At 35.7% G+C, this 25,793-nt stretch overlaps 4 protein-coding genes across 4 annotated transcripts; all 4 read left to right on the forward strand.

Moving 5' to 3' along the window:
• The first annotated feature begins 1,761 nt into the window (after positions 1 to 1,761).
• LOC130985398 (uncharacterized) lies at positions 1,762 to 4,223 on the forward strand. The gene is made up of 5 exons (XM_057908356.1): positions 1,762 to 1,991; positions 2,404 to 2,732; positions 3,104 to 3,183; positions 3,260 to 3,318; positions 3,655 to 4,223. The coding sequence occupies exons 2-5, from the start codon at positions 2,415 to 2,417 to the stop codon at positions 3,957 to 3,959; spliced, it is 762 nt and encodes a 253-aa protein (XP_057764339.1). The 5' UTR covers positions 1,762 to 1,991; positions 2,404 to 2,414; the 3' UTR covers positions 3,960 to 4,223.
• Positions 4,224 to 4,688: 465 nt separating this feature from the next.
• On the forward strand, positions 4,689 to 11,089 carry LOC130985397 (apoptosis inhibitor 5-like protein API5). The gene is made up of 16 exons (XM_057908355.1): positions 4,689 to 5,073; positions 5,174 to 5,338; positions 5,521 to 5,620; positions 5,742 to 5,807; positions 7,307 to 7,404; positions 7,487 to 7,561; positions 7,762 to 7,911; positions 8,211 to 8,276; positions 8,358 to 8,423; positions 8,769 to 8,879; positions 9,419 to 9,508; positions 9,598 to 9,704; positions 9,926 to 10,040; positions 10,130 to 10,195; positions 10,272 to 10,375; positions 10,577 to 11,089. Exons 1-16 carry the CDS (start codon positions 4,987 to 4,989, stop codon positions 10,779 to 10,781), a joined length of 1,671 nt encoding a protein of 556 aa, XP_057764338.1. The 5' UTR covers positions 4,689 to 4,986; the 3' UTR covers positions 10,782 to 11,089.
• A 558-nt stretch (positions 11,090 to 11,647) lies between these two features.
• On the forward strand, positions 11,648 to 21,799 carry LOC130985400 (probable pre-mRNA-splicing factor ATP-dependent RNA helicase DEAH9). Its single transcript, XM_057908359.1, has 23 exons — positions 11,648 to 12,093; positions 12,179 to 12,323; positions 12,521 to 12,595; positions 12,690 to 12,779; positions 12,977 to 13,056; positions 13,294 to 13,363; positions 13,495 to 13,580; positions 14,365 to 14,434; positions 14,596 to 14,691; positions 15,033 to 15,129; positions 15,516 to 15,562; positions 15,673 to 15,756; positions 15,849 to 15,902; positions 16,481 to 16,581; positions 16,722 to 16,812; positions 17,052 to 17,216; positions 18,321 to 18,410; positions 18,605 to 18,676; positions 19,852 to 19,950; positions 20,033 to 20,119; positions 20,537 to 20,590; positions 20,706 to 20,785; positions 21,249 to 21,799. The coding sequence occupies exons 1-23, from the start codon at positions 11,993 to 11,995 to the stop codon at positions 21,397 to 21,399; spliced, it is 2,085 nt and encodes a 694-aa protein (XP_057764342.1). The 5' UTR covers positions 11,648 to 11,992; the 3' UTR covers positions 21,400 to 21,799.
• Positions 21,799 to 25,651, forward strand: LOC130985401 (sodium/calcium exchanger NCL2-like). Its single transcript, XM_057908360.1, has 7 exons — positions 21,799 to 22,683; positions 23,662 to 23,847; positions 23,945 to 24,126; positions 24,221 to 24,339; positions 24,488 to 24,737; positions 24,841 to 25,155; positions 25,251 to 25,651. Exons 1-7 carry the CDS (start codon positions 22,359 to 22,361, stop codon positions 25,497 to 25,499), a joined length of 1,626 nt encoding a protein of 541 aa, XP_057764343.1. The 5' UTR covers positions 21,799 to 22,358; the 3' UTR covers positions 25,500 to 25,651.
• The last annotated feature ends 142 nt before the right edge of the window (positions 25,652 to 25,793 follow it).

Genomic DNA, 25,793 nt, shown 5'->3' on the forward strand with positions numbered 1-25,793 from the left:
TATTCTTATTTTAGTTTTTTTGGATTGAATATGAGGTTGATTTTATTGTTATTGGTGGGGAGTCCACTTTCTTTTCCTGTATTTTGACTTATAGTTGTCACACTCACACATGCTTGTAACTAGGTGAGTGCTCTACTACATGCTCATGCGCCTTCTTTTCTATATGTACCATTTGTAATAACGCACTTTGTTTCCCATTTTCCATTTGTAGTGCACTCATCATTATCATATTACATGTTATAAGAGTGACAGAGGAGACACCAAGTGTTCGTAGATAAAGTGAAGTAAATGTGGAGATTCGATGTCAAAGTAAAATATCATCCACCTTGTACTTTGTTTCATAAATGTATTATACATTTATACCTCACGTTACACCTTAATTATTCTATCATTACGCCAATACGCGCATACGATAATTATTTTTCTGAAAATTTCGGAGTATCATTGTATATTGAGCTAGAACGATTGCACAATACAAAATAACCCTACAAATGTTGTCCGATCAAATAGAAAATTTTGAAGACAAACTAATTTCAATGTCTACAACAAATCAACCACAAATTCTTACATCATGTAACTATACCTTACCGGAAATGAAAAACAAAGCACCTAAAATCACATGAAAAAACCACTGATCCAAAAACCAAGGGTAAACATTTTTCGTGGGCTCTAATTGAATACATGGGGCTGTGAGGTGAAATAGTAAGTTTATTGCTAAATAAATACTAGTAATATTTTTATTATAATTTAAATGAGTTATTGCTGAAAAATACTCAAAGTTTTCCAATTTTCTGGTTTATATCATAACTTCTTTTTTTCTTTTTTCTTTGCCAAAAAATAAGTGAATTTAAGATTGATTCTGAATCGTCACACGATGGACAATTTCACTCAAATCCAATCCAAATAATCCACTGATTATGGGGTTTAAGTAAAATTGCATATCAATTATAGAGTAGAATAAAGTAATTTCACCCAAATCCAAATCTGAATAGTCCACAACTTGTTATTTCTCACTGCGACATCAAATTTCTGACAAAAAATAAAGGTCAAATATAAATAAAAAAAATTGACAAATTTTAGGTATTTTTCTGCAATAACTCTTAATTTAAATAATGGCTATAGTGAGTAAAATGACTATACCTAGAATCACCCTTAGCTTGGATTGATTTAGGCCCATGAATGGACTAGGGTAATTATTTCCAAAAAATATGATATCGATTATCGAAAGTACATAAATTGAATATGGCCAGTGGGCCGCTCAACATATCTATGGAATCTTTTGTACGGGCCTCAACTTGGCCCACGTACTATCAGGTGACTTCTTTTTTTATTTATTTTAATTTTAATTTGTAACTGTCAAAAAAGTTTTTGTCCCTCGAAAAGAAAATAATTAAAAAAGAGTTAACAGTGTTTTATATTTCAAATTTTCAGCATTTTCTATAAGATATGCCGAACTTTCATTTTCTTTTAAAAAGTTCTGAATTTTCAATTTTTCCCATAAAATATCTCATTATATAAAATTTGGTGATAGTAAGATGACAAAAATCTCGAACTTTCAATATTTTTCAACATTGGAGATTTTCAAAATATTTCATCCGCGCGAGATAAGTTATCTTTTTTGACACTAAATTTTGTATATCGGGACATTTTATGGAAAAAATTGAAAATTTGGGACTTTTAGGAAAAAATAAAAATTCTAAATATTTTATGAAAAATATTGAAAGTTTAGGACATAAAACACTATAAACTCAAAAAAAAATTATGCCTGCATTATTAAAGACGCACGGTCGAATTTTGCCTTCAGATTTTCGTGAGAACATTGAGAAGTTATTAAGCATAAGTGTAAAATTTCAAATTTGTATTCATAGTTTTTTTCTCAAATATAATAAATCCAGAGTTGGAGCCTGCGCGTGGCAAAAGCTTCCGGCAAGTAGAACTCAGTTGTTTACATCGAATCCTGGGATCAAGGGGGAGGGGGACGTTGCAGTCAGGTAAGCTGAATAATGTTGGCCAAATTTCACCCAGAAATTCAAACAAGGCGCAGTCGCGCGTTATATTTATTGCTCACTCTTTTGCTATCACCAACCGTTCGATAAAAGTCCTCGCCCAACTCTCTTTCCGATTAGCTTTGCTCATGAAACCGCGATCTACTAGTCTTCTCCTATTTGCCTGAAATTATTATGTCTTTATGGAACTGAGCTCAGACCTGCTCATTTGTGTCAGATTTGGATTACGTGTTGTTTTTATGGTTTGTGTGGTCGTGTTTGGGATTTTGCAGGAACAGATTAAATAATCTATTGTGTTTTTATATGTTCTTGGAAACTTTTGTCGACCAAGAATGCAAATTGTGCAGTGTAGAAGGTTTTTCAATCATTTGATGAAATTTAAACTGTTGAATTTCAGAAAAAATATACATGATGCATCACTTAGTGTCCAAGGCTTCGAGGAGGGTATTGTATTCGGTTGGAGCTCTCTATCGCAATGCTTCATGTTCTTCTATGGCTACAAAACATTATTTTGGTGTAGTTCCAACTCTGCGAATGAATTTTGAGAGTACACAAAAGGTTCCAGTTACCAAAAAATTCTTGAAATGGGGATCTCTGGAGTTCTGCAGGAACTTGAGCTTTGCGACTGGGTTCGCACCCTTGAAGGCAAAGCCTTTGGAGACAATTATAGACGTCGAAAGGGCTAAGAAGAAATCACCTGAAGAACTCGCTGACATTTGGGATGATGTATGTTTCTGTAAATCAAATCTACTGTTTCTGAAGAACTTGCTCTTTCGGTGCATCTATGCTTCATTAATGAAAGCATGACAATGTGACAATAACTACAAATTCTGCTCATGGCTTTCGTATGTTATATTTTAAGCACAGAACTGCAACTGCCCTTCTGCTATTTTTCTTGCAGAAACATGTGGAACATGTCCTGATTTTGACAGTACTTCAAGCATTTCATTTCTGTCTGGATGGCATAATATCCAAATTTACATGTCTAAATTGTCTTAATTAGTGAAGTCTAGTAGATTACCTGTTAATCTTTTCTTTTGTAGAGATCATATGCCTTTCTGCTCATAATCTGATGGTGTTAATTGCTGTTTTTGCAGTTTCATTTAGGAAGAGGTCATATTGGTATATCAATGAAAGCAAAATTGTACTACCTGCTTGAACAAAGAGCTTCGGATTGGTAGTAGTCTCCCTTATTTTTGTTTTTCTTTTATGTTTCCGTCAAAAGATTAATGATCTTGTCTCTCTCTTTGCAGCCGATATTTTGTGATTCCATTGTGGAAAGGAAATGGGTACACCACAATGTTTGTGCAAGGTGAAGAGATTACTTCTTTCTGTTTTGTGCAATTATATATTAAGGGAGGAATGCCTGAAAGCTAAATGAGTAGTCAGTAGTCTAGATCAAAATTATAAAAAATTAGAGTAAAATGACTCCAACTTTTGTACTGGTTTATACGAACGACCATCACCACACTTAGATTTTGCTTAGCTTTATCATGTTAAGTCAGCATGTCTGTCGTTGACTGCAGAAAAGAGTTGTAGCTTACTACCATACAGAGTTTTAGATGGTCCCTTTCTATGGTACGTTTGTTCATAACATCTACATCCTGATTGCTAGTGTATCGAACTTGTTTGTCACTTTGTCTTACAGTTGAGATGCCACACATGCTTTTCACTGGTCTTGAAGATTATAAAGCAAGGGGAACCCAAGCTGCTCCATACTTGACAGCGTCGTATTACAAAGAATTTGCAGAAAGCAAGGACTTGGTGCTTGTTCGTGGTGATGTTGTGTTCACTAGCAAGCTGAGTGATGAAGAAGCAAAGTGGCTCTTGGAGGCTGCTCAATCTTTTTACCTGAATGATGTCAGGTATAAACTGGTCGAGCGTTTCAACAAACAAACTCGCGAATTTGAGTTCAAGGACGTTTTGCACGCTTTAGAGATGCCGATATTGTAGTCCAAGAGAAACAAACCGAGCATTTTCTTACCTATAAGGAGGTGCGTGCCATTCTTGAAAGATCAATAAAATTGGACCAAATACTACCTTGTTCCTGTACTTCCAATCTTTATATCATTTTTTTTTTTTTTTTTTTTTTTTTTTTTTTTTTTTTGTAATTTAGAGGTTAGAATTTAGACAATTTCTTTCTGGAGTTAGTGATAAATAACACATATAACCGCCTCTTGGCTCCTGTGGTCTTAGAAAATCATGATTTGTTTAAAAGTACATTAGCAGGATGCAGTTTCGTGATTGAGAAAGAGAAAGGAGATGCGTTTCAATCAGTGTAATAACTAATAAGGTAGGAATAGTAAAATTTACGGTAACATTTGCACTTCTATTTTTGCTCATATATAAGGAGCTTAATAAAGTACATAATTTTGTTTTGTAGAAGTTATATGGTTTATAAAAAAGAAAACACAGCACGACTCAGTAAAATATTTACGAAATTAAAGTTTGGGAATAAATACAATATAAAAAATGTAATTCTAAAAAAATACTATGATACTAAAAATGTTTAACGATTTAAGGAGACAAAATTTGAAAGTTTGAAGACTAAAAATCGTATAATAAGTAAAATTGATTTTTAAAAAACCAAATAAATTTAACTTTATAATATTCAGAATATTTTAAAGTCAAATAATATTCAAACTTACATTTGATAGTTTTGCAAAAATTTTTTTTTGTTGTTTTTAGTTTCTACTCGAGGGTTCAAATTTGAAAGTTGCGAAGGTAGCAAAAGCAAAAGTTTCACACGGATCGGGCGTATGATTCCGACCCGACAGAAATCGGGTTTTCATAATTTCCCATCTCCAAATCCAGAATCCCATTAACAAATCCCTAAGCTAATTCTCTGCGAGTCAACTCAGTCTCCTTTCCTTTCCGAACTTGAACTGTTGGAACGTATATATGGTCCTGGTACCTATACGTACAGGCAAACTGTATCTACAGGCAGGCTTTCACTACTCACAATCACACAGTGAGAGCAATGGCAGAAGCTTCCGACGAGGCGAAGGACATTGAGAAGCTCTACGAGTATGGCGAACGCCTCAACGAAGTCAAAGACAAGTCTAAGGTGCATAATTCAATCAATTTCAGCTGTCCTCATTTTCAGGGTTCCAGCGATTGATCAATAAATATATATCTAATTAGTGTTAATTTTCCGTTGCAATCAGCATACTGAAGATTACGAGAATATAATAAAAGCGGCGAAGAGCAGCAGTGTAAAATCCAGGCAATTAGCTGCGCAGCTGATCCCTCGGTTCTTCAAGCACTTTCCCGGACTATCGGTTAATGCAGTCCACGCTCATCTTGATTTGTGTGAAGCTGAAGAGATTGGGGTCAGCTTTTATTGATTTATTGCAATCTAACTTGTTTCCAAATGTGTAGAATTGTCTTATGTTAGAAGCTTCTGAGTTATTGAGCATCTAATAAGGTCATGATTGTCGGTTGAAGTTCTTATACTCGTATTAGAATGCACATTTGCGACAATGTTTAACACTGTTAATGCACATGATTTCAGATTCGGGTGCAAGCAATTCGTGGACTACCACTTTTCTGTAAGGACACGCCTGAGCATGTTTCCAAAATTGTTGACATTCTTGCACAGCTCCTTACCGCTGGTATGAAGTGCTCTGACTATCTCTTCAGAATGTTAATTTATGAAGTTGCTGTTTTGTTACTAAATAAGTAAAAACATGGATATATAGCCTGGTTTATGAAGTTTTGTCTTTTCTCTTGTAGAGGAAAATGTGGAGCGTGATGCTGTGAATAAAGCACTTTTGTCTTTATTGAGACAGGATGTTCGAGGTAATTGATAATTCTGCTGATAGCTTTCATGTATAAGAGTGTCTGCACGTGCAATTTGGCATCTCAAAGAGGAGATTGATCTTGAGATATGGAATGATGATATCAAATCTTTTAGCAACTGTCACATGCCCAAACTCTGAAGTTTCTGTTAGTGTTATACTGTTTCCCTATTCAAGTTACATGAGTTTGCTACTTTGTTTGTTTTGGCATATGAGTGTGCAGTATAAAAAAAGCTAGGCTATGTTAAATAAGGAGGTAGTGGTAGAGTAATAAGGGGAGGAACAGTTAGTCACTTTAGAGATTGCTTTTCCAGTTAGAGCGCTTCGAGTGCTCATGAAAAATTACAACACGGAATACATTATCTTGTGTTTTCTGAGCACGTGTATTAGGCATAGTGTTTGTGTGTTTCTCGGCTTGCATCATTAACCTAATAGTATAGTCTGCTTGTGTAAGCAATGTCATTATCGTAGGACTTGATGGCATCTGTAAAGTTTAGTCTCATTTGTCCCCTTTATCTGTGCTCTTGATACTTTATTGTGCTTTAATTGTTCAGAAGGTTTCGACTTGTTTTGCTAAATCATCCTTAAGCGTTAGATCCAGTAGAAGATACTATATGTTTCTAGTCTTGCACTGTTTCAATGAATATTTTATGTTTAAGTTTCACTTTCAGATATCCTCAAATAGATATGACTGTGTAAACAATAACATTGACTGTTGAAATGCATAGTTCACTTTATATTACTTAAGTCCAAATAAATGAGCAAATTGTTATATCTATACTACTAGAAAAAGAGCCTAAGAGCCTAATAGAAAAAGAGCCTAAGGCACAACTTGTGGATTGCCTATTTTACCCCTATTACATATTTTATTTTAAGGTTATTTTACATATTATATATTTATAAGAATATATTAATTCATTAGATATTACACTTAATCTATGTGATATATATCTATAGCTATTGATAAGGCTTATAAATAAATATATTCATTCAATAAATTATCTAATAAAAGTAATGAATTAATAAATTTTCTAAAATAATAGATTATCAAATAAAATAACATTAATTACACGTACAACGTACGTTCTTTCTACTAGTAAACTAAAGTAAGAGGACAGTAAAAGCTACTAGGACCTTCCTGATTGTCCTCTGGTGTGTGGGTTATAGTAATTAATTGTTTACCACTTTCGGGGCTTTTTAATGGTCTCTTCAGCCTTTAATGGTCTGGTAGAACTTAGAAAACACCATATTCTGTTATGGACAAACTTAGAATTTGAACTATGGTGTGAAAATCTTTATTCGGATCCTAAAGTATCTGTTTTGTGGTTTTGTATTTTTGACTTTATATGTCACTTTATTTTGTTAAGTAGGTGGTATCTGTAACAAAATATTCAGATACGTTATGTCATAGCTTTGGAACTTATTGGGTCTTGGCTGCATCGCTAATAACTTTACTTTCTTCCTATATTGACGAGACTTATATTTTCATGCATTCTTTAGCTTCCTTGACAGCGCTATTTAAGCATATTGAGAGTGTTGACGAGCAACTAACAGATGAAAATCTACGTGCAAGGACCTTACTTTTCATTAGAGACAAGGTAAAAAGATTTCAAATTCCTTTTTTACATCTCATGCCTTGTAGTTATCTTTAAAGAATCATTTCCACATTCTTTAATTTAGGTCTTTCCACTTAAAGCTGAGCTCTTGAAACCCAGCGAGCAAATGGAAAGGCATATAACTGATTTGATAAAAAAGGTATGCCTGTATTCCCTTCTCTTTGTCTCTTTTCTTGGATGTCAACAGATTCAAAATTTTCGATGGTCCATTTCCTGTCAAGGTAATGGAGTTCAGTTGGTTCTAATGAAATTTAAAGAATCAATCCAAAGAATCTCAGTTTTAGCTAATATGGTAATTAAACAATAAAACGCATGACTCTTTTGACTTTAAATGTACAGAGCCTACAAGATGTTACCGGAGCCGAATTTAATATGTTCATGGATTTCTTGAAAAGCTTGAGCATGTTTGGTGAGAAAGCTCGTCCAGAGAGGATACAGGAACTGATTGAAATTATAGAAAGCCAAGCTGATCTGGATGCACAATTCGATGTATGTATTCTTTTCTTTGGGTCCTGATAAAAGATACTATCAGTGGTGTTCCCAATATTTGAGGATGAAGGTGTTGGTCACTTGGAATCGAAAGCCTAATACATGTACTTGGCTATAATTTGTTAAATGCTTACATCGTACATCATGTTGTTCAAATGCTTTTCGTTTTGGAATTGTCAAAACCAAAAAATGTGGTTGATTCCCCAGCAGGATGTGCATTTCTCAGACCTTCATTCTGCTTTCTTTACCGAGAATGGCCGTAATTAACTCTCATTTTATGTATGTCTCTCTAACTACAGGATTCAGATGGAGACCATATAGATCGACTGATTTCATGCCTGTTTATGGCTCTTCCATTTTTTGAGGTTTATATTGTGCTCGTGGATTTTCTCCTTCATTCTTACTGTACTTGATTTTATCTTAGCTGACTTTTGGTCTACTTGCAGAGGGGTGCATCTAATAGCAAGTTTTTCAAATATCTGAACAAGCACATTTTTCCAGTATTTGATAAGGTGCAAATTCGCACAACTTCTCTGCTGATTATATGCAATAGACCAGATCTTCCCTTTTTTGTTGGTTAGAGATTATATAATATCGTGTTCCAAAAGGTGAAAAGTACGATCATTTTTGGTCTATATTTTTTACGGACAGAGTCCTCGCAATTTTCCACTAGTTCCTGGATGCATATATACTAGTTTGTTAGTCAGTTTAGGGAGTTCTTGTATTCGCGTAATTATCTTGGACTATCTAAAACAAATTATTGGCTTTTCAAGAAAAATTGTAATTTCGCTGAACTTAAAATTATCAGAAGAGCAGGCGGAACAACTTACTAAAGTATGTGACCTTGTGTTCATCAGCTTCCTGAAGAACGAAAAGTGGACCTGCTTAAAAACCTTGCAGAGGGTTCACCTTATACCTCCCCACAAGACTCCAGACTAATTCTACCTGCTGTGGTTCAGCTCCTAAAGGCAACTTCCTGAACTATATTGTAATGTGTGATGTATGTGGTTGAATGTCTTCTGTTATCTTTGTGTTAACTTTTAATTCTTATCTTAGAGTGGATTTAATCATTAGAAGGAAGATGAGGATCCAATTTTCAATTGTTTGTCCTTTAGTTTTTTGCTCATTCTTTTTTTACTGCACTGGCTCTCTGATTTGGTGGAAATTCTTCAAGCTCACTTATTTGAAAGGTGAATAGATTCACCATGCTTGGTTTTTAAGTAGAACCTGATCCCAGTATATATGATGAAATCAAAGTGTTTCCTACTTCAGTTCATAAGTTTTTGAATCTGCATCTTCAAGTGACTTAATAAGATAAATTAAATGATTTCCTACTTTTTCAAAGATTCCACATACAAGGAATCGTTCATGATCTTCATTTCTTTTCATTTTTGTTTTATCCATGATGAAAATGTATTTGTGATTCCTGGACTTTGACTGACAGACTGAGAATATGCTCAATGCACTTTGTGAGTTTTTGTGTTCAAACTTTTTTATCTTATTTCAGAAGACCATGCCTCGAAGAAAATCAGGGGAAGAGATGAATTTTACTTATGTTGAGTGCTTGCTATATACATTCCACCATCTAGCTCAAAAGGTCAACGGAGTTTCCTTATCTTACATTTTATTTGTCTGGCATCTGGAAATTTCATGTTCATAGCTAATCATTCTTTCACTATTTAACAGGCACCTAATGCGACTAATAGTTTATGTGGTTACAAGATTGTGACTGGACAACCGTCAGATAGGCTGGGGGAGGACTTCTCAGAGCAATATAAAGATTTCTCGGAGCGGTGAGTTCATATTGCACGTGCGTGCAATACTTGATATTGAACTGTACAAGTTTTTCTAACAAGGAAGGATCCTGATGGAAGAATTCATTGTTCCTATCATATGCTAATTTATATAATTTCTGCAAGTAGTATGAAGAAATTGAGATTCATTCATAGTTAGTTCCTTTGTTTTTGTTTAAACTCTCTTGCAATATGGTACAAAATTTTGTTGAATGCCACAGATTAAATTGTGTTGAAGACCTAGTTCGTGCCACCACGAAAAAGTTGACTCAGGGAATGGCAGAGCATAGCAAAGCATTGGCAGCTGCTGTATCTGACGAGTCTAAGGCTAGCATTGTGAGTTGTCTGAATCAGCATGTTCTCAAGTGAGAAAATGATCAGTGTGTTGGTGATGATGGACTTACATGCTTTCATATACAATGCAGAAAACAGAAAAGCAAAACACTGCAACTGGTTTAAGAACTTGCAATAATATCTTGGCTATGACACAGGTAAGTAGAAGTGCTAGAATTTTGGAGATACACTCTAGTTTTTTAGCTGACTGCTTTCCGTTCTCTTCAAATTCAGCCTCTGCATGCGAAAACACCCTCATTTATTGGAGATAAGAGAATAAATCTGTCTTGGACGGACGCGGTGAAGCCTTCGGGCACATCAACTGTTACCACCACAGGGTATGTTCCTCGGCTCACTTTTCACTAGATAGAAGAAATGTTTAAAAATCAACTACTTGTTCAGAAATGCACTACACAATCCATATTTTTCTAGCATGTTCAATTCTCTTTATATATTGCTTTGTGTCTATCTTTCTGTTTACTTACGTTTAACCTGCCATCTTTGACAAACTTAACACTATCACTCGTCTTCATCTGCAGAGGGAAGCGTCCTGGACAAAACGGTGCTGGTAATAGTCCACTAAAGAGGGGGCGTGGAGGGGGCAGTAGTCAAAACCAAAACCAGGTATCTAGTAGAGCATTTCAAGGATCATATGGAGGGAGATCACCTGGGGGCCGGGGCCGAGGCCGAGGCAGGGGACGAGGTGGACATGGGAGGGGGAGAGGATGGGGACGAGGATTCTGATAGCTCTGTTTCCGCTATCAGTGTAAGATGGAAAACTAACATGATTTGACGGCATTAGTGTGTACCATCGCTTTTTGTATTCGAGCAATTTTGACCAGTGGAAGAGGTGTTTGTAGGATTTTGTTTGCTTGCTTGATTCATGTGTTGGCTTGAGCCAGGACTAGGAGTTTGTATATTAAACTGCTGGTTCTGGTAATTATTGCTGGACCTCTTTTTTTTTTTTTTTTTTTTTCCATACAACACTACCTACTACTTTACCAAAAAAAAACGAAGTGGTTTTGGTAAATAAAATCACGAATTATTTTGAATTTGCAATTTAATGTGACTTTTGAAGTGTGACGAATAAAATTATCACCTTTTCAAATTTTGTAATATCATCCTTTTAATATTTTTCGATCGTCAGAGTGTTGAATTGGAGCTTACGTGAATTAGTAAAGACGATATCGTTTTTGTGAGGTTTAAACGACATCAATTCGTATAATTTCAATTAAAATTTTGTCAAATTATAAAGAGATTGTATCCTGTGTTTGCATCATAATTTATAATTTTCAGCAATTTTATAAAAAATGATGTTGTAATATGAATATTATGTGGCGAACTAATCCACGTAAACTCCAACTCAATAATTTGACGATCGGAGAAAATCGGGGAATGAAATTGTAAGAATTGAAAAGATGATGATTTAATTTGACACACTTCAAAAGTCACATTAAAATTATAAATTTAAAATACTAGTTTGTAATTTTATTTCCCAAAACTCCGAAAAGAAAAGAAGAAAGTTTCAATTTCAAACGCCAATTGCCATTCTTATGTAGCGTGCCGCCAATAAAAGAAACAGTTATACCAATCTGTATGAAATTTAATTTCAAAAAAAAAAAAATGTGTATGAAATTGATATGATGTCCAGAACAGCAGTGGAAAATGGAAATAGCAATTGAATACACCACGTTAATTATCTGCACGAATCTATTCATACAAATTAGCAAAATTTAACAAAGTAGTTCCTAAACAGAAGCTAAATCACATTCGATTTTGGCAGTACTTACAGCAAGAATTTCTGAATAAGTGTATGTCGGAAGACTTGAAAGAACACTATTCTTGGATTGCGTAGACTTAACCAGACATAGTTTTGGGAGCTTCCAGAAAATCCGAGTAATTATTTTACGGCGGCGGTGTTACTCCTAAATTCTTCGATACAAAGAGAGAAAAGAATGTCAAGATTCTGGAAGCCGGGAACAGAGAAACCTCGCTTTGTCGAGGATGAAGAAGGCGGCGTTTTGTTCTACACCTCCGCCGCATCTTCTTCATCGGGGTGAAAATTCATCCTTTTCTTCTGTTTTAGTTTTTTTTTCTTTTGATTATTTGTGGCCTGCTTGCTTAATTGTGCGTGAAAATAGGCATGGGCACGCGAGCATGGAGAGACAGAGACAGAGGCTCCCAGTGTACAAGTACAGGACCGCCATTCTGTATTTAGTGGAGACGCACGGCACGACAATCGTCGTCGGAGAAACGGGCAGTGGAAAAACTACTCAAATCCCTCAGGTTGTACTGTTTGAATGAAATGTTTTGTTTCACTTTGAGCATAATTATACCAAGTTATTGATCTTTCCTTCTATTGAGTACTACTACTACTTTTTGGAGTTTTGGTGTTGTGTGAGCATTCTTCTTACTCTTGGGTATTGAATATGGAGTTGTGATTCTTTGATGCTAATGGTTGAAAATACAATAAAACCGGACAGTTCTTGAAAGAAGCTGGATGGGCGGATGGTGGACGGATGATAGCATGCACGCAACCAAGGCGATTGGCTGTTCAGGTATGATCCAGTATGCAGATTCTTTTTAGATGCAAGAGTCTCATGTTTACTTATTCTGTTACTCTATAACAATCGAGGTCTATATGGTGTTCAGTCTGTCGCTTCAAGAGTTGCTGAAGAGATGGGCGTTAAGCTTGGGGAAGAAGTTGGTTACACAATTCGGTTTGAAGATATTACAGATGCTGTGAGCATTTATCCTTCTCGTGATCTTATTTCCGCTGATTTATATCATATGTAGTTTTTACATCACGTTTTCTGCAGACAACGTAGTAGAATAGATAGGGAAGCTGCACGTCATGATGCGGCAGTGTTCCTCCAACTTGGAACTTTTACTCTCTACAGCTTGATAAACACTAACAATGACTTACTTTCTGGGATCAGGAACTCACACGAATAAAATTTCTCACTGATGGAGTCTTGCTAAGGGAAATGATGGATGATCCTCTATTAAGCAAGTATAGGTAAGTCTGCTTTCTAAAGATTCCTATGCGAGCTTTGCTAACTTAGCTAGGTAAAACATTGTACTGCATGCAAATTGTTGATGAATGATTAACTTGAGTGGCAGAAGATGGTTGAACCTATGCTTGTCCTTTATTATCTTGTTATTTTAATTGAGTGGTTTGTGTTTTCAGCTGCTTTTTTTAGTACGCGCTTGTATTTACATTAGTGGGACTCATCCTTTGCTTCTGGCTATACAGTGTTATCATGGTAGATGAAGCTCATGAACGGTCTCTTTCCACGGACATTTTGTTAGGTCTCCTAAAAAAGGTACCTTTTTGCTTCTATGAGATGGGTGATGATCCTGCTATTTCTTATATTTTCCACCTTTTGTTATGAATACATTGTTCTGCTTGGTCTTACATCTTTTATTGAAGTCGAAACTACCTATTTGAAAACAGATTCAACGGCGTCGACCGGAGCTTCGCCTTATCATCTCATCTGCTACAATTGAGGCAAAATCAATCGCTGCCTTCTTTAATAACAGGTTTTTCATGGCATCTGAATAATATAAAGATAGCAGTTAGTGATATTTGTTTTTCTTCAGCAACATTGGTATCCTTATAGTTGTTGCCTCTTATTATATTCATGATATTCCTGCTCCTTAAAGTATAGAGATGAACTTATTTCATATTAATTAGCTTAGTTTTTCTTGTTATAAATTTATCATTCTTATCCTTATCATGCAGAAGTTGTGTCATTTGATGTGGCCTTATTGTTTAATTAATCATATTATTAAATCTTTTTGGAGCAATATCTGATTTCAATTACTGACTGAGAAATGACTTTTGCACTAGTTGCTTTCTTCAGTTAGGAGGCATTTGCTCTATAGGAATCTAGTCTATTGATGGTATATATTTTGTTTTGGAGCAACACAATATGTTCTCTATTCTCACTCTCTCTGAAAAATGACTCTTATCAATTCTGGTAGTGTTTAGAAATCTCAGAACATGTATTAGTGCTCTATTTTTGTGTAAAGCATAATTATGAATTCATGAGAGCACTTATATACTGGTGCTTTTGCTTGGTTTTATTGTGTAAATTTGTCTGAATATGTAGTTGGTTTTTAGATTCCTTTACCTTAAAGATTCTAAATTATTCTTTGGGTTTTTTGGACACGTTGACATGCTAGTTTGAAGTTGCCTAACTACATTTATTCATAAATGGCATCTGTTCATATGATATTTTTTATTAATTTATATTTGCAATTCTTTAAATTATATCCTCTTGAAATTCTGAGCTTATTCTTTTCAAAATTTGATCAAAATTAGCCGAAGGCTTCAAGGACGAGATGTTGAAGGACATGGACCAAAGAAAGAGCCTGCCATTCTATCCGTTGAGGTATATGTTCTTTTAATCTTGCTTTTGACATACAAGATCAGAGCTACCCTTTGTTGCACAGACACACACACACACAGATGCATTATGCATACATACATCTTATTGTTGATGATTCTTGGTCTTTATAGCCGGATATCTCAATTTGGATTCTGAATATGTAGGGTAGAGGATTCAATGTGCAAACCTCTTATGTTGAGGAACCTGTTTCAGATTATATTCGAGCTGCAGTTTCGACCATTCTTTCTATTCATGACCAGGTACGCCAAGGACTACAGCCAGATAATATCTTGGCTGATTTGCAGGGATATCTGCACATGCAATGCACAAAAGAAAAGACTGGCTTAGAATAGGAAATCTGTCTAGTTAGAATTGCCTTTTCACCATATGTTTTCAATTCGTATATCTGTTGTGAGTTATATTGGACAAAGACTCATCTGATTTTCTACCAAGGAAGATCTAAAGACTATAAGGCGGGGTCCATCAATTTCTGAAATTTTACTTCACAAGATGCCATCAGTTTCTTGTTTACAGTGGTTTACTAAAATTTATCATTAAGGAATCTTAATTTGCGTAAGATCTTAATCTTGTGTCTTTCTAGGAGCCAATGGGAGACATTCTTGTATTTCTTACTGGTAAAGATGATATTGATGCTGCAATTCAGTTCATTACGGAAGATTCTAATCACAGAAATCAAGGTAGTTCATGAAGACCGAATGAATTAATAGGGTTCACTTTTTTCATTATGCACTTGAAGCTATAAAATGTTTTATCTAGAAAACATTGTTAAAGCATTTGAAAAAGAAGTGAGGCTTCTATGGCATTTGCTGAAGCAAGAGACAGACATGGTTTATTTAATCACTCGCTCGTTGTCTCTCATCTGATTTGTCTTAACTAATAACAATCTTAGTGAATAAGATTTGAAGATAGCTTCCACTAGAATTATACAAAATCTCCCTACTTCTGATCTTATTAACTGCTTGAAATTGGTTACCATTGTCATTACTTAGGTTGGAATGTGAGTAATATATCCTATGCATTTTCTTCAATCTATTTTATTAATTTCTCTTCTGTCTGTTTGCAGGATTGATTGTTTTAGCTCTGTATTCTGGACTGCCGCGTGCTGATCAGGTTATTGATTCTTCTTGTCCTGTTGGAAAAAGGGAAACAAATTGGATTCTCAGTCTTCATCTATGTAATTGAATGTTGTAATTGTTTATCTTTTTTGATCTTCTTGCTAGGATCTTGTGTTTTCTCCAACTCCTCGTGGGAAGAGAAAAGTGATAATATCGACAAATATAGCAGAGACATCCTTAACATTGGAGGTAAAAACTTCATGTTAGATGGCATTCCTGATTCTCCCTGATTCTAAATTAGCTGCTGATCCTTGTTTCTTACCTTTTCAATCTCATTTCAGGGCGTTGTCTATGTTGTTGACTGTGGGTTCTCAAAGCAACGGTTCTATAACCCTGTACGTGTTTCCAGTCCTTTTCTTGCTTTCATGAATTATTTTCAATTTCTTCTTCTTCTTCTTCATCTCATCATCTTAGTCCATCTTTTGGCAATTTTAGTGAGACTGACACTTCTCATGTCATGACTAATTTCTGATTATTACTGTTCAAGTTGATGCTTAATATTTTCTTGTAAAAGCATTTGGCACGTCTAGGTTACTGACTCACAATTGATTGTGCATAGGCTGGAAAATGGTGGAGCATGTTAGTTAGTTAGCTATAATGGTCGTCATGTGAGAAGATGACCACATTAGTTTTAAGGGAAATCAACTATGCACTTGAAGAGTTAGAAATCAGACATGAAATATATGCTGACAGATCATGTAGTGCTATAAAAATTAAGTAAATTTAAAGGGCTAAGCAGCAATCACATATGTCCCACTCATTGTCAAGCAGATTAAATAGGGATATGAAGCAATGAAAAATAATAAATGTGAAGCATGCAGACAATGAGTCCTGGCTGCATCTTTGTCAAGCAATAAGAATAAAAGTTTATTAATTTTCACCTCAAGTTAAGCCTAAATCGACTTTTCAACAGATAACTGATATTGAAAATCTGGTCGTGGCCCCAATATCAAAGGCTTCAGCTCGACAACGGGCTGGGAGGGCGGGAAGAGTTAGACCTGGAAAGTGTTACAGGTGCTGAACCCTTGTCTTCTGAGCTGTTGACTGTCTAATATTACTTGGAAATAAATCTACTTCTTGCTGAAGAAAGGAGAAAGAATGACTGAATGGATACATGATAGTTTGAGTGTTTTCCTTTTCTTCACCTTAAACAGGCTCTACACTGAAGAATATTATGTAAATGAGATGTCTTCTGATGGTATACCAGAGATACAGAGGTCAAACCTTGTTTCGTGTGTTATTCAGGTATGTGTGCATCACAAATCAGTTTGAAGGTAAATGTTGTTTGAATCATGAAAATTGGGCTGTACATCTCTCTATTGAGAAAGGTATCCCGTACATCTCTCTTTTGAGTTCCTTTTGTCCTATTTAGTCACCTGTCAACCATACCAGTGATATCACGAACTTCCGATGGAATTCCCATCATGCATTAAATCTTTTATCCTCTTGAGGGCTTCCTGATGATATCTTTTTTTTTCCTCCAGTTAAAAGCCTTAGGGATAGACAATATTTTGGGGTTCGACTGGCCAGCATCACCCTCGCCTGAAGCACTGATCAGAGCACTTGAAGTGTTGTATTCCCTTGGAGTTATTGATGACGATGCAAAACTTACATCTCCTGCTGGATTCCAAATTGCTGAAATTCCACTAGTAAGTTTCTGAAGCCCAAGCTCCCTTATAATTGTATCGATGATGATTTTATGTGCTACACAAATTTGATTTTTTTTTTCTTTTTTCTTTTTCACATTAAGTTTGTCATGGAAGAAAATAGAAATTCTGATGCACAGGACGATCATTGTTTTTTTCATGTGAAGTGTACTGGAGCAGTTGGGGCATGGAAGGGGTGTGTTGATTTTTGCCAAATTGTTTGAGGGAGGTTGTGTTATAGAAAACTTTTTCAAAACTTTTGAGTTTTTTTAGTTTTTAAAACCTAGCAAGTTTCTGGATTTAGAAAACAGGAATTTTGATGCATTAGATAGTCATTGCTTTTTATGTGAAAGTGAACCAGAGTGAAGGTAAATCATGAGAACCATCCTAATCTTTGCTAAATTAGTGGATATCAAGGGTATGTATTTTTGTCAGGTTTACACGAATAATGATTTATCTAAGATGGATGATCAAAATAACATTTTGCCTTTATGTATCTGTAGGTTTTAGTGTCTGTCACTCCTGCAAAATAGGTCACTCTAGATAAGTAAAACTTGTACTCGTTTTCCAGGTGTAAGTCACTATATTGTTTGGAAGGATCCAGTGATCCTCAAAACAATTTTAGCTTGAAAAAGTTATGGATTTTGTATATTTTGACTTTTATATATTAAAATATTCATATTTCAGAAAATCAGAATTGATGGTAGAGAAGATATATTTATGGAACAACTAGGCCAACTCAGAGTTGCAAACTTGCAATTTTTCACAGTTTTGAATTGCAAACAATATAAATCTTGATGCTGGTTGGTGTTCCGTATGAAGTGCCAGTGAGCCTTTGGAAAAGAGGGTCTAAAATTGTGTGATATTTTTTCTGGTGTTTTAGTTTACTCTTCCAGTATCTAAGCTGATGCAAAATAATGTTATATTTTCACCTTTTATTTTTTAATAAAAAATTGTGTATAATGCGACTTTACTTGCAAGGCTGCCACATCTGGATGCCGAGTATAAGAAAAAAGTTAGTGTCTCGATGGGTTCATCTGGAGAGTTAACAATCAGTTATGCAGAATTTATTGTAATCTTTCTCTTGCTAAGCAAATGTATATGCAGGATCCAATGGTTTCCAAAATGATTTTAGCTTCAAACGATTATGGATGTTCTGAGGAAGCCATCACTATTGCTGCTGTGCTGTCCATACAGGTTTGCTATCTTTTTTTGCAACTTCTATTCAGTTAATATCTCTGCATTCTGCTATTATTTTATCATAGTTGCAACTTTAAAATGCCAGTAGGAGTTGCATAAATGATATTTTGTTTGGATTTGATGATCGTAAAACACTTAATTTCTCACATTTCATCCTTTTTTGTTTCCCATATTTCCTTTCTCCCATGAAGTCGATCTGGTATTCTGTCAGGGGATCAGAAAAGGAACTGGATGAAGCCAAGTTGAGATTTGCTGCTGCTGAGGTGTTTTCTCTTTCTACTCATCCATCATATGCCCTGCACAAATTTTCATTCGCAGGTTCTAGGATCCTTGTATCTCAACAAAGAAGTTCTGAGCTTTTCAAATATCCTTATAGTGCCTTTTGGATTAGGCAAAACATAGTTACTTCTAAATGGATAATTATTATAGAAGCTGTAGGTACTATTAATTGACCGAAAGTATCAGACTATGTGTGAGAGTTCCTTAAAGTTAATGGTTGTCCTATACTTTGGCTCTATTAGAATTAGTATATGTCTTGACCATATAAAATGCATACAGATTTTTGAACAAAATATGGCCTGGCAACCTCTCAAAGAGTTCATAAACCGCTGACCCATTGTTTCATTTGGCTTACGAGTGACTGGGTATGGTATGCATAATCATTAGCTTATTTTTTTGTACTCAGCAGCCACAGTATTTTTGGTTGGTTTCACACTAGTATCAGGACGGAAAAAATGTGGGAAAATGAATGATTGCTCGATGTGAAAATTGAATTGAGACCGAAAAGAAGAAATTATTAGGACCTCATTAATTGGATTTTGATTAATCAATTACTACCTACCAAGTTGTTATTAGTTAAAACTCCTGCTTCTGCCTTTGATTGGATGTTGGTCATAAATGATGTGATGGAATTTGCCAATAACATATCTCTGCATTTCTAATAAATAAATCATCTATCAGTCCTATCTTTCTTTGCACTGGAAGAGAGAAACCTATAATTCTACTTTGGTTACTGTTTCCAGATTTCTGATATACAATGGTTACCATGCATATTCAATAGTTTCGTTCTAGATACTGAACTACTTAAATTTTAGCTTCAGGAAAAATTGGATATGGGAATGCTGCACTTCTTATTGTCAACAAGTACTCCTTTAGTTAATTTTGTACTACATATGAAATTGTTCAATTTGCACATTTTCTGATTCCATGATGCAACAGAAATTAGTTTTTCATGGATTTTCTTATACTTATTTGAGCTTTAACTAAACATCTTACCTTGGTAAGAAGCCAACTGTAATTGGATTTACCATTCAGCTTTTATGGATTTAGATGAATTTGTAATTTTCGTGTTTTCTGAATTGACAATTAACAGAACATTCTTAATCTACAAATCCATGTTTTCTATGGTTTTGCTTATAAAAGCCTAGCTCTTTTGCAGGGTGATCATGTTACCTTCTTAAACGTGTATAGAGGATTTGTTGAGTCTAGTAAATCTTCGAGTTGGTGTCACAGGAATCACATAAACTACCATGCAATGGTAAGTATTGTAATTTGTATGCAGTACAAATTCTGAAATTTTCAATGTGCTCGTCTTAGATTTTGGTTTGCTTCGCCTGCAGAAAAAGGTTGACGATATCCGAAAACAGTTGAGAAGAATAGCACAACGTTTGGGCATAGCCCTAAAATCTTGTGACCATGATATGCAGGTTAGTACATGGGAACATCTGATGATTACTTTGTTGCTTAGCTTAGAGAGCGCTCAATTCTTTCTTACTAGGCAAAACCATGGTCCGATTAAACATTGTTAATTATCCGCACTGCACCTATGCATGGATTTAGTTAGGAATAGATGTGCCACTCTTACATGTGCTTGCGTAAATAAATTATCGCCACCTCACTAGGAATTATCGTATTATTTTTAACATCTTTGGACTGCTTGTAAGTGCAAATAGTCATGACAAACTTGGATTTCATGATATCTGCTCACATGATTGATAATGTGATAGCGGACTTGATATGTAGAGTGTATTGCACACACTTGTTCGCTCAATGTTCTGTTGTGTTTGTTACTTAAAAAATGCAATACTTTCTTAATTTCTTTAATTGATTATTGGACTCCGCAGGCAGTTAGGAAGGCAGTTACTGCTGGATTTTTCTCTAATGCCTGTCGTTTAGAAGTAAGTGTTACTATTTTTCATGCATACAGATCTTAATATCAAACTCACATTATTGGAGAAAACTTTTGTCTCTGCATAATTTGATCTGTGTCCGTAAACTGTTGCTTATCTTTAGGCCTTCAGCCATAATGGGTCATACAAAACTATACGAGGTGCACAAGAAGTCTATATTCACCCTTCATCTGTGTTATTCAGGTCAGATGGAGTGTTATTTATTTTCTTATTCAGGTATTCAAATAGTTATGATAATGCAAGTCATCTCGTTGCTTGTATTGATGTTCTGGTTTTGAGATATTATTTTCTTCACCATGTATTTATAGAAATAAGAAGCATCAGATTCTTCAGTAAAAGTAGTTATCCATTCTGCAAGCACATAGATCCTTGTATTAAATTATATCCTTCATGCATGCTTCAATTCATTTAGGATACTTTTGTTTCCCTAGTTTTGTAATTAATTGCTCAGTTTGTTACAAAAAGAAAACGAAAAAAAGGAACATGTAACATACCATTCTGCTTACCTCATCCTCGACCTGCATCAGTATATCTAATTGTATATAATTACTTTCTCCCGGTTGAACTAAATCTATTAGAGATTACAATTATATTGCATCATATTATCTGTGCTCCATAGTGAAGGATTTTTATATGTCTTGTGCAGAGTGAATCCAAAGTGGGTGATCTACCATTCTATTGTCTCGACTGAACGTCAGTACATGCGCAATGTGATCACTATAGACCCCTCGTGGCTACCAGAGGCTGCTCCACACTTCTATCACCGCCAACAGCTCGATCCTAGATTGCACTCTTAGTGCTTTTACGTGCATCGTCTCAAGGCACTATCATGTCAATCGGTAGTGATTGCTGGCTGTTTGGAGTTTCTTTGACAATAATCTTAGTGATCACATTCCTGCATAAGATTATTGTCTGATGATGGCCTCATGCACACACACAAATCTATTGATTTTTGTCCTTGCGTTTGTGCATCTTCTCTGAATCCTGAGGTGCTGCTACTTTCTCATTCATCAAAATCAATGAAATTTATGAAGTGGAACATTAAATGTTGCCACCCCTGAGTTTGGTATCACTCAGTTTTGTCTATTTAAAATTATATTCTGGTACCGAATCTATCTTAAATCTATGTACAAGTGGGGATACGCGTGATTGCTTCCATATTCATAATGCATTTGGCGTAGTTTATTTTTTATTTCATTACATTTTCTGGTCTTTTCGTGCTTAGCACAGCAAGAAAAATCTGACAAAATTGTATTAAATTATTTACCTGAGTCAGCTAAATTATCACAAACGTGATTTTTCTACCTGCATATCTTTGTCTACGAATACAGTTTAAATATCATATTTTCTAATATTTCCGCCGATAATTTGCTTAAAAATGAGCAAGTTTCCCTTGAACGATAAGTAGGATTCTTGATTGGCACCTGAATATTGGTATTGAATGTTGGAGACTCGTTAAATATTGATTGGCAGCTTGCTTACTAGTGGGGTTAGGTGAAAGAGTTGCTGAGATTTGCTAAATAATGCATATTATTCAAGCGTTACGTCGTGTTTTTGTGGATTTTTCGACGTTTCCCCTCCAATAAATAAAACGTGGTCTCGGCGGCTAAAATCTCACAGGCGCCGCCAACTTGTTGCATAAAAACAAGTCTTTCAATGTCTACTCCTCTACATAGATTCCATCTAATCTCCACAGAATTATACTCCATATCTTCTTCATCTCCAAATTAGATTGGATTTCACTTTACTCTACAGTATGATGGGCATGGCGAAGATGAGCATAACTTGTGTGGTGCTTCTACTTGTGAGCCACGTAGCTCACAGCCGTGTGATTAGGGAGGAGCAGTGGTGGGGTGCGAGCGCGACGGAGACGTGCCAGCCGACTTACGGGTTCTTGCCGTGCTCCAGCAATGTGTGGGGGCTGCTCTTTCTGGTTGTCGTCTTTGAAATCCTGCTCACCTTCGGCGGCCAATACGTCGGCATCGGATCCGACCTCTTCTTCCAAACCATCGGCCCCGGCATATTTGGAGCCAGTTTGTTTCAGTTTCTTGGCACAATCCCGCAGATTGTCGTGATTCTTGGTTAGTTCCTTTACCTTATTAAATCCAAAACATCTAGCTGTTTGCACATGACTCCATTGTCGTTGACTTTATTCCACAAACTCCAAATCTTACCACATGCATGGAGAAATGAGAATAATTAACTCTACTTCAGTTCTTGTCTGAATTTATACCAATTCAAATGGAATTTCCGATTTGGGTGTGTTCGTTTATTGTTTTCAGATGGGGAGCTTTCTATTTACTTATTTTATTCCTTGATCAATATGGGATTAGACCAGGAATGTAAAATATTGAAAAGTCGTTGTTCCACGATAAAAATAATGAAAATCGATTGAATTTTTTTAGAACCTTGTGTTAGACATTGCCAGGTTATCTTGCACTAGTTTCAAATACTACAAAAAAGTCATTGACGAGATTGCGGATTCAACTTTTTTATTAATTTAATAATAGACACTTGGCAGTTGTTGATTGCCAAGATCGACGGTGGCGATGTCACATCATCTTTTTTTCCACGTGTATACATTTTCATATAAAGTTTATAGTATATAGTATTTCCCACATGAATAAATAGTAGAAATCTTGATTATTTATGTTCGTGATTCCTCATGAACGTGATAGATTAACGATGACCAAATGTTTAGAATTCCCATTAGAATTGGTCGAGACTCGACAGAATTTCACAATTTTTAAGCTACTTGAATGATGTGTATAAAGTTGATTCATCTAAAAAAATTAACAAGTCCTACATACATGTTGGGAAAAGGACTGTTCAAGAACAAGATTGCAAGCATGAAATATGTTGTATCCATGTCTGTTTACTGTCTTTTCCTTGCAAGATATTGCATTTTTTTTTTTCTCACAGTTGATTGACCTGAATGAAATATATCAAATTTGATCACCATGAAAAGAAAAGCTGCAGACTTTCACCATATAACTAGTGTTCAACCTGATGAAATAAAACGAAAATAAAAATCTGATGTATGTTAGTTTCTTGATCAGTAACGGTGCTTTCGGGGTCCAAAGAGGCTGCTCAAGAAAGGGCCACACTTGGAATGGGACTTGTTGCAGGATCAACGGTTTTGATTCTGACACTGATATGGGGTGTCGCCGTTATCCTTGCTAGCTATGATCTCTCAGAGGCTCCAACTATCGACAAATCTGGAAGCCAGAAAACCACACCAAAAGGTGGCACTTAATCATCTTTTTATCTACCCTGGTTGAGCTGTGAAATTTTATGTTGATCTAATTGGTATGGACTGCTCTCTCTCTCTCGGTCGTGCAGGTTATGGTATTGTAACGGATGTTGAGACGAGCTACACTGCACGGATAATGTTGATACCCTTGATTCCATTTCTCATCCTTTTGCTAGCACAAGCTTTCAGCTCATCATCAGTGAAAAGAGTGATTCTTCTCATTGCACTAATCGTCTCAGTCATGTTGCTTTTCGGTTTCATCTTATATCAGGTAAAAGAACAAGTGTTTGAGAAACATTAAGATAATAATAATGGGATTTGATTTCCACCCTCATCTTACCATTTTTATGCTCAACATTTTTCAGGCATTCCAGCCTTGGATTCAGTCCCGTAGATTCGAGTATTTGATGAGTAAATATGCAAAGGACAAGCTGCTGAGACTCTTATCCAGAAATGGCAGGCCTGATACTAAAAAAATACAAGAGTAAGTAGCTCAACATCAAATTTGATCATGCTACTTGTGTAAAACTGCTTAGTGACTTGTCAAACTTTCGAGTTTGGAGAATGCATAATCAGTTCATCAAAAGCCAACATTTCCGTTGCTCATCAGCTCTGTCTTGGTATCGTTGCAGCCTGTTTAAGCAAATCGACAAGGACAAAAGCACGTCTATATCTGCAGCAGAACTTAGAGTTCTGCTCTTAGGTGTGAGGATGGATGAAGGTGATTTGAGCACAGACAGGGATGTCGAAAACATCTTGGTGTCTTTTGATACCACCGGAGATGGACGTATCAATCAGGAAGAATTTGTCGAAGGCATGACCAAATTACTCGCTGATCTGGCCAAAGAGAGAATAAACCGCATCAAAGGAACCAATTCTCAGGTACAAGGACTAAAAAAAATGAAATTCAGTCACATTTCTGTCAAAAATAAAATAAAAATGCAGCTGCTGATCTTATATAGTTGTACATAATGCCAAATTTCAGGACAATGACCCATTACAACAGGGCTTGTTGGGTGGGAGTAACAGTTCGAGCGGAAGCAGAAGCCAAAGTGCTATAACTACTTGGCTGAATTATCTGAAAGCTCTTTCCTTGGTGATTCTCGGGATTGCATTGATGTGCGCTTTTGCAGAGCCACTGATCACCAGTGTTGTGGGTTTCGCCACAGCTGCAAATCTGCCTAACTTCTCTGTCTCATACTTGGTCATACCCTTAGCTATGAATTATCGAGTTGCAGTCCAAACATTCGCTTCATCCAGACTGAAGACGCAGAATTCCATTTCCTTGACACTCTCTGCAGTAAGTTCTTCACTTGTTCCATCAAAATAAATCCATGCATACATGAAGATATCGCTTTTTCCATGTCCTGAAATTTCTCATTTTTCCTTGTGCAGCTTTACAATAGTGTGTACATGAACAACGTGGTGAGTTTGATTGTATTCCTTGCACCAGTCTATGCTCTGAATCTGTCCGTAGATGTGTTTGCAGAAGTTCTGGTAGTTATTACGATGAACACTGTGATGACGGCTCTGACAGGCTTCCGCACCTCATTCCCTCGCTGGTTGGGTTATGTCGTTCTGCTCTTGTACCCGGTTTCTCTGGCATCAACCTATGTACTTACTTATGTTCTAGGATGGCCTTAGGAAGGCTATGGTTAGAATAATTTGTGTAATATATTCGTATTTACTTTTAGTTTTGATGTGAGTAAATTTTACTTTACATGCAGATATATTTTTTCTCATTGTAACAAAATGTTATCAGTGTCATTAATTGGAAAGCATCCTATATTTATATATTTGATATGCATTGGCTGGCAATATTATATGCTAATTGTTTCGATTCCCATCTAATTTTATGCAAAGTAATCAAGGAATTGATCCCTTAGGACATTTTTTAAATGATTAAAAAAGTTGTAAGAAAAAGAAGTTATATATCAA

The sequence above is a fragment of the Salvia miltiorrhiza genome, chromosome 5, assembly GCF_028751815.1.
Source record: "Salvia miltiorrhiza cultivar Shanhuang (shh) chromosome 5, IMPLAD_Smil_shh, whole genome shotgun sequence".
Lineage (NCBI taxonomy): Eukaryota > Viridiplantae > Streptophyta > Magnoliopsida > Lamiales > Lamiaceae > Salvia > Salvia miltiorrhiza.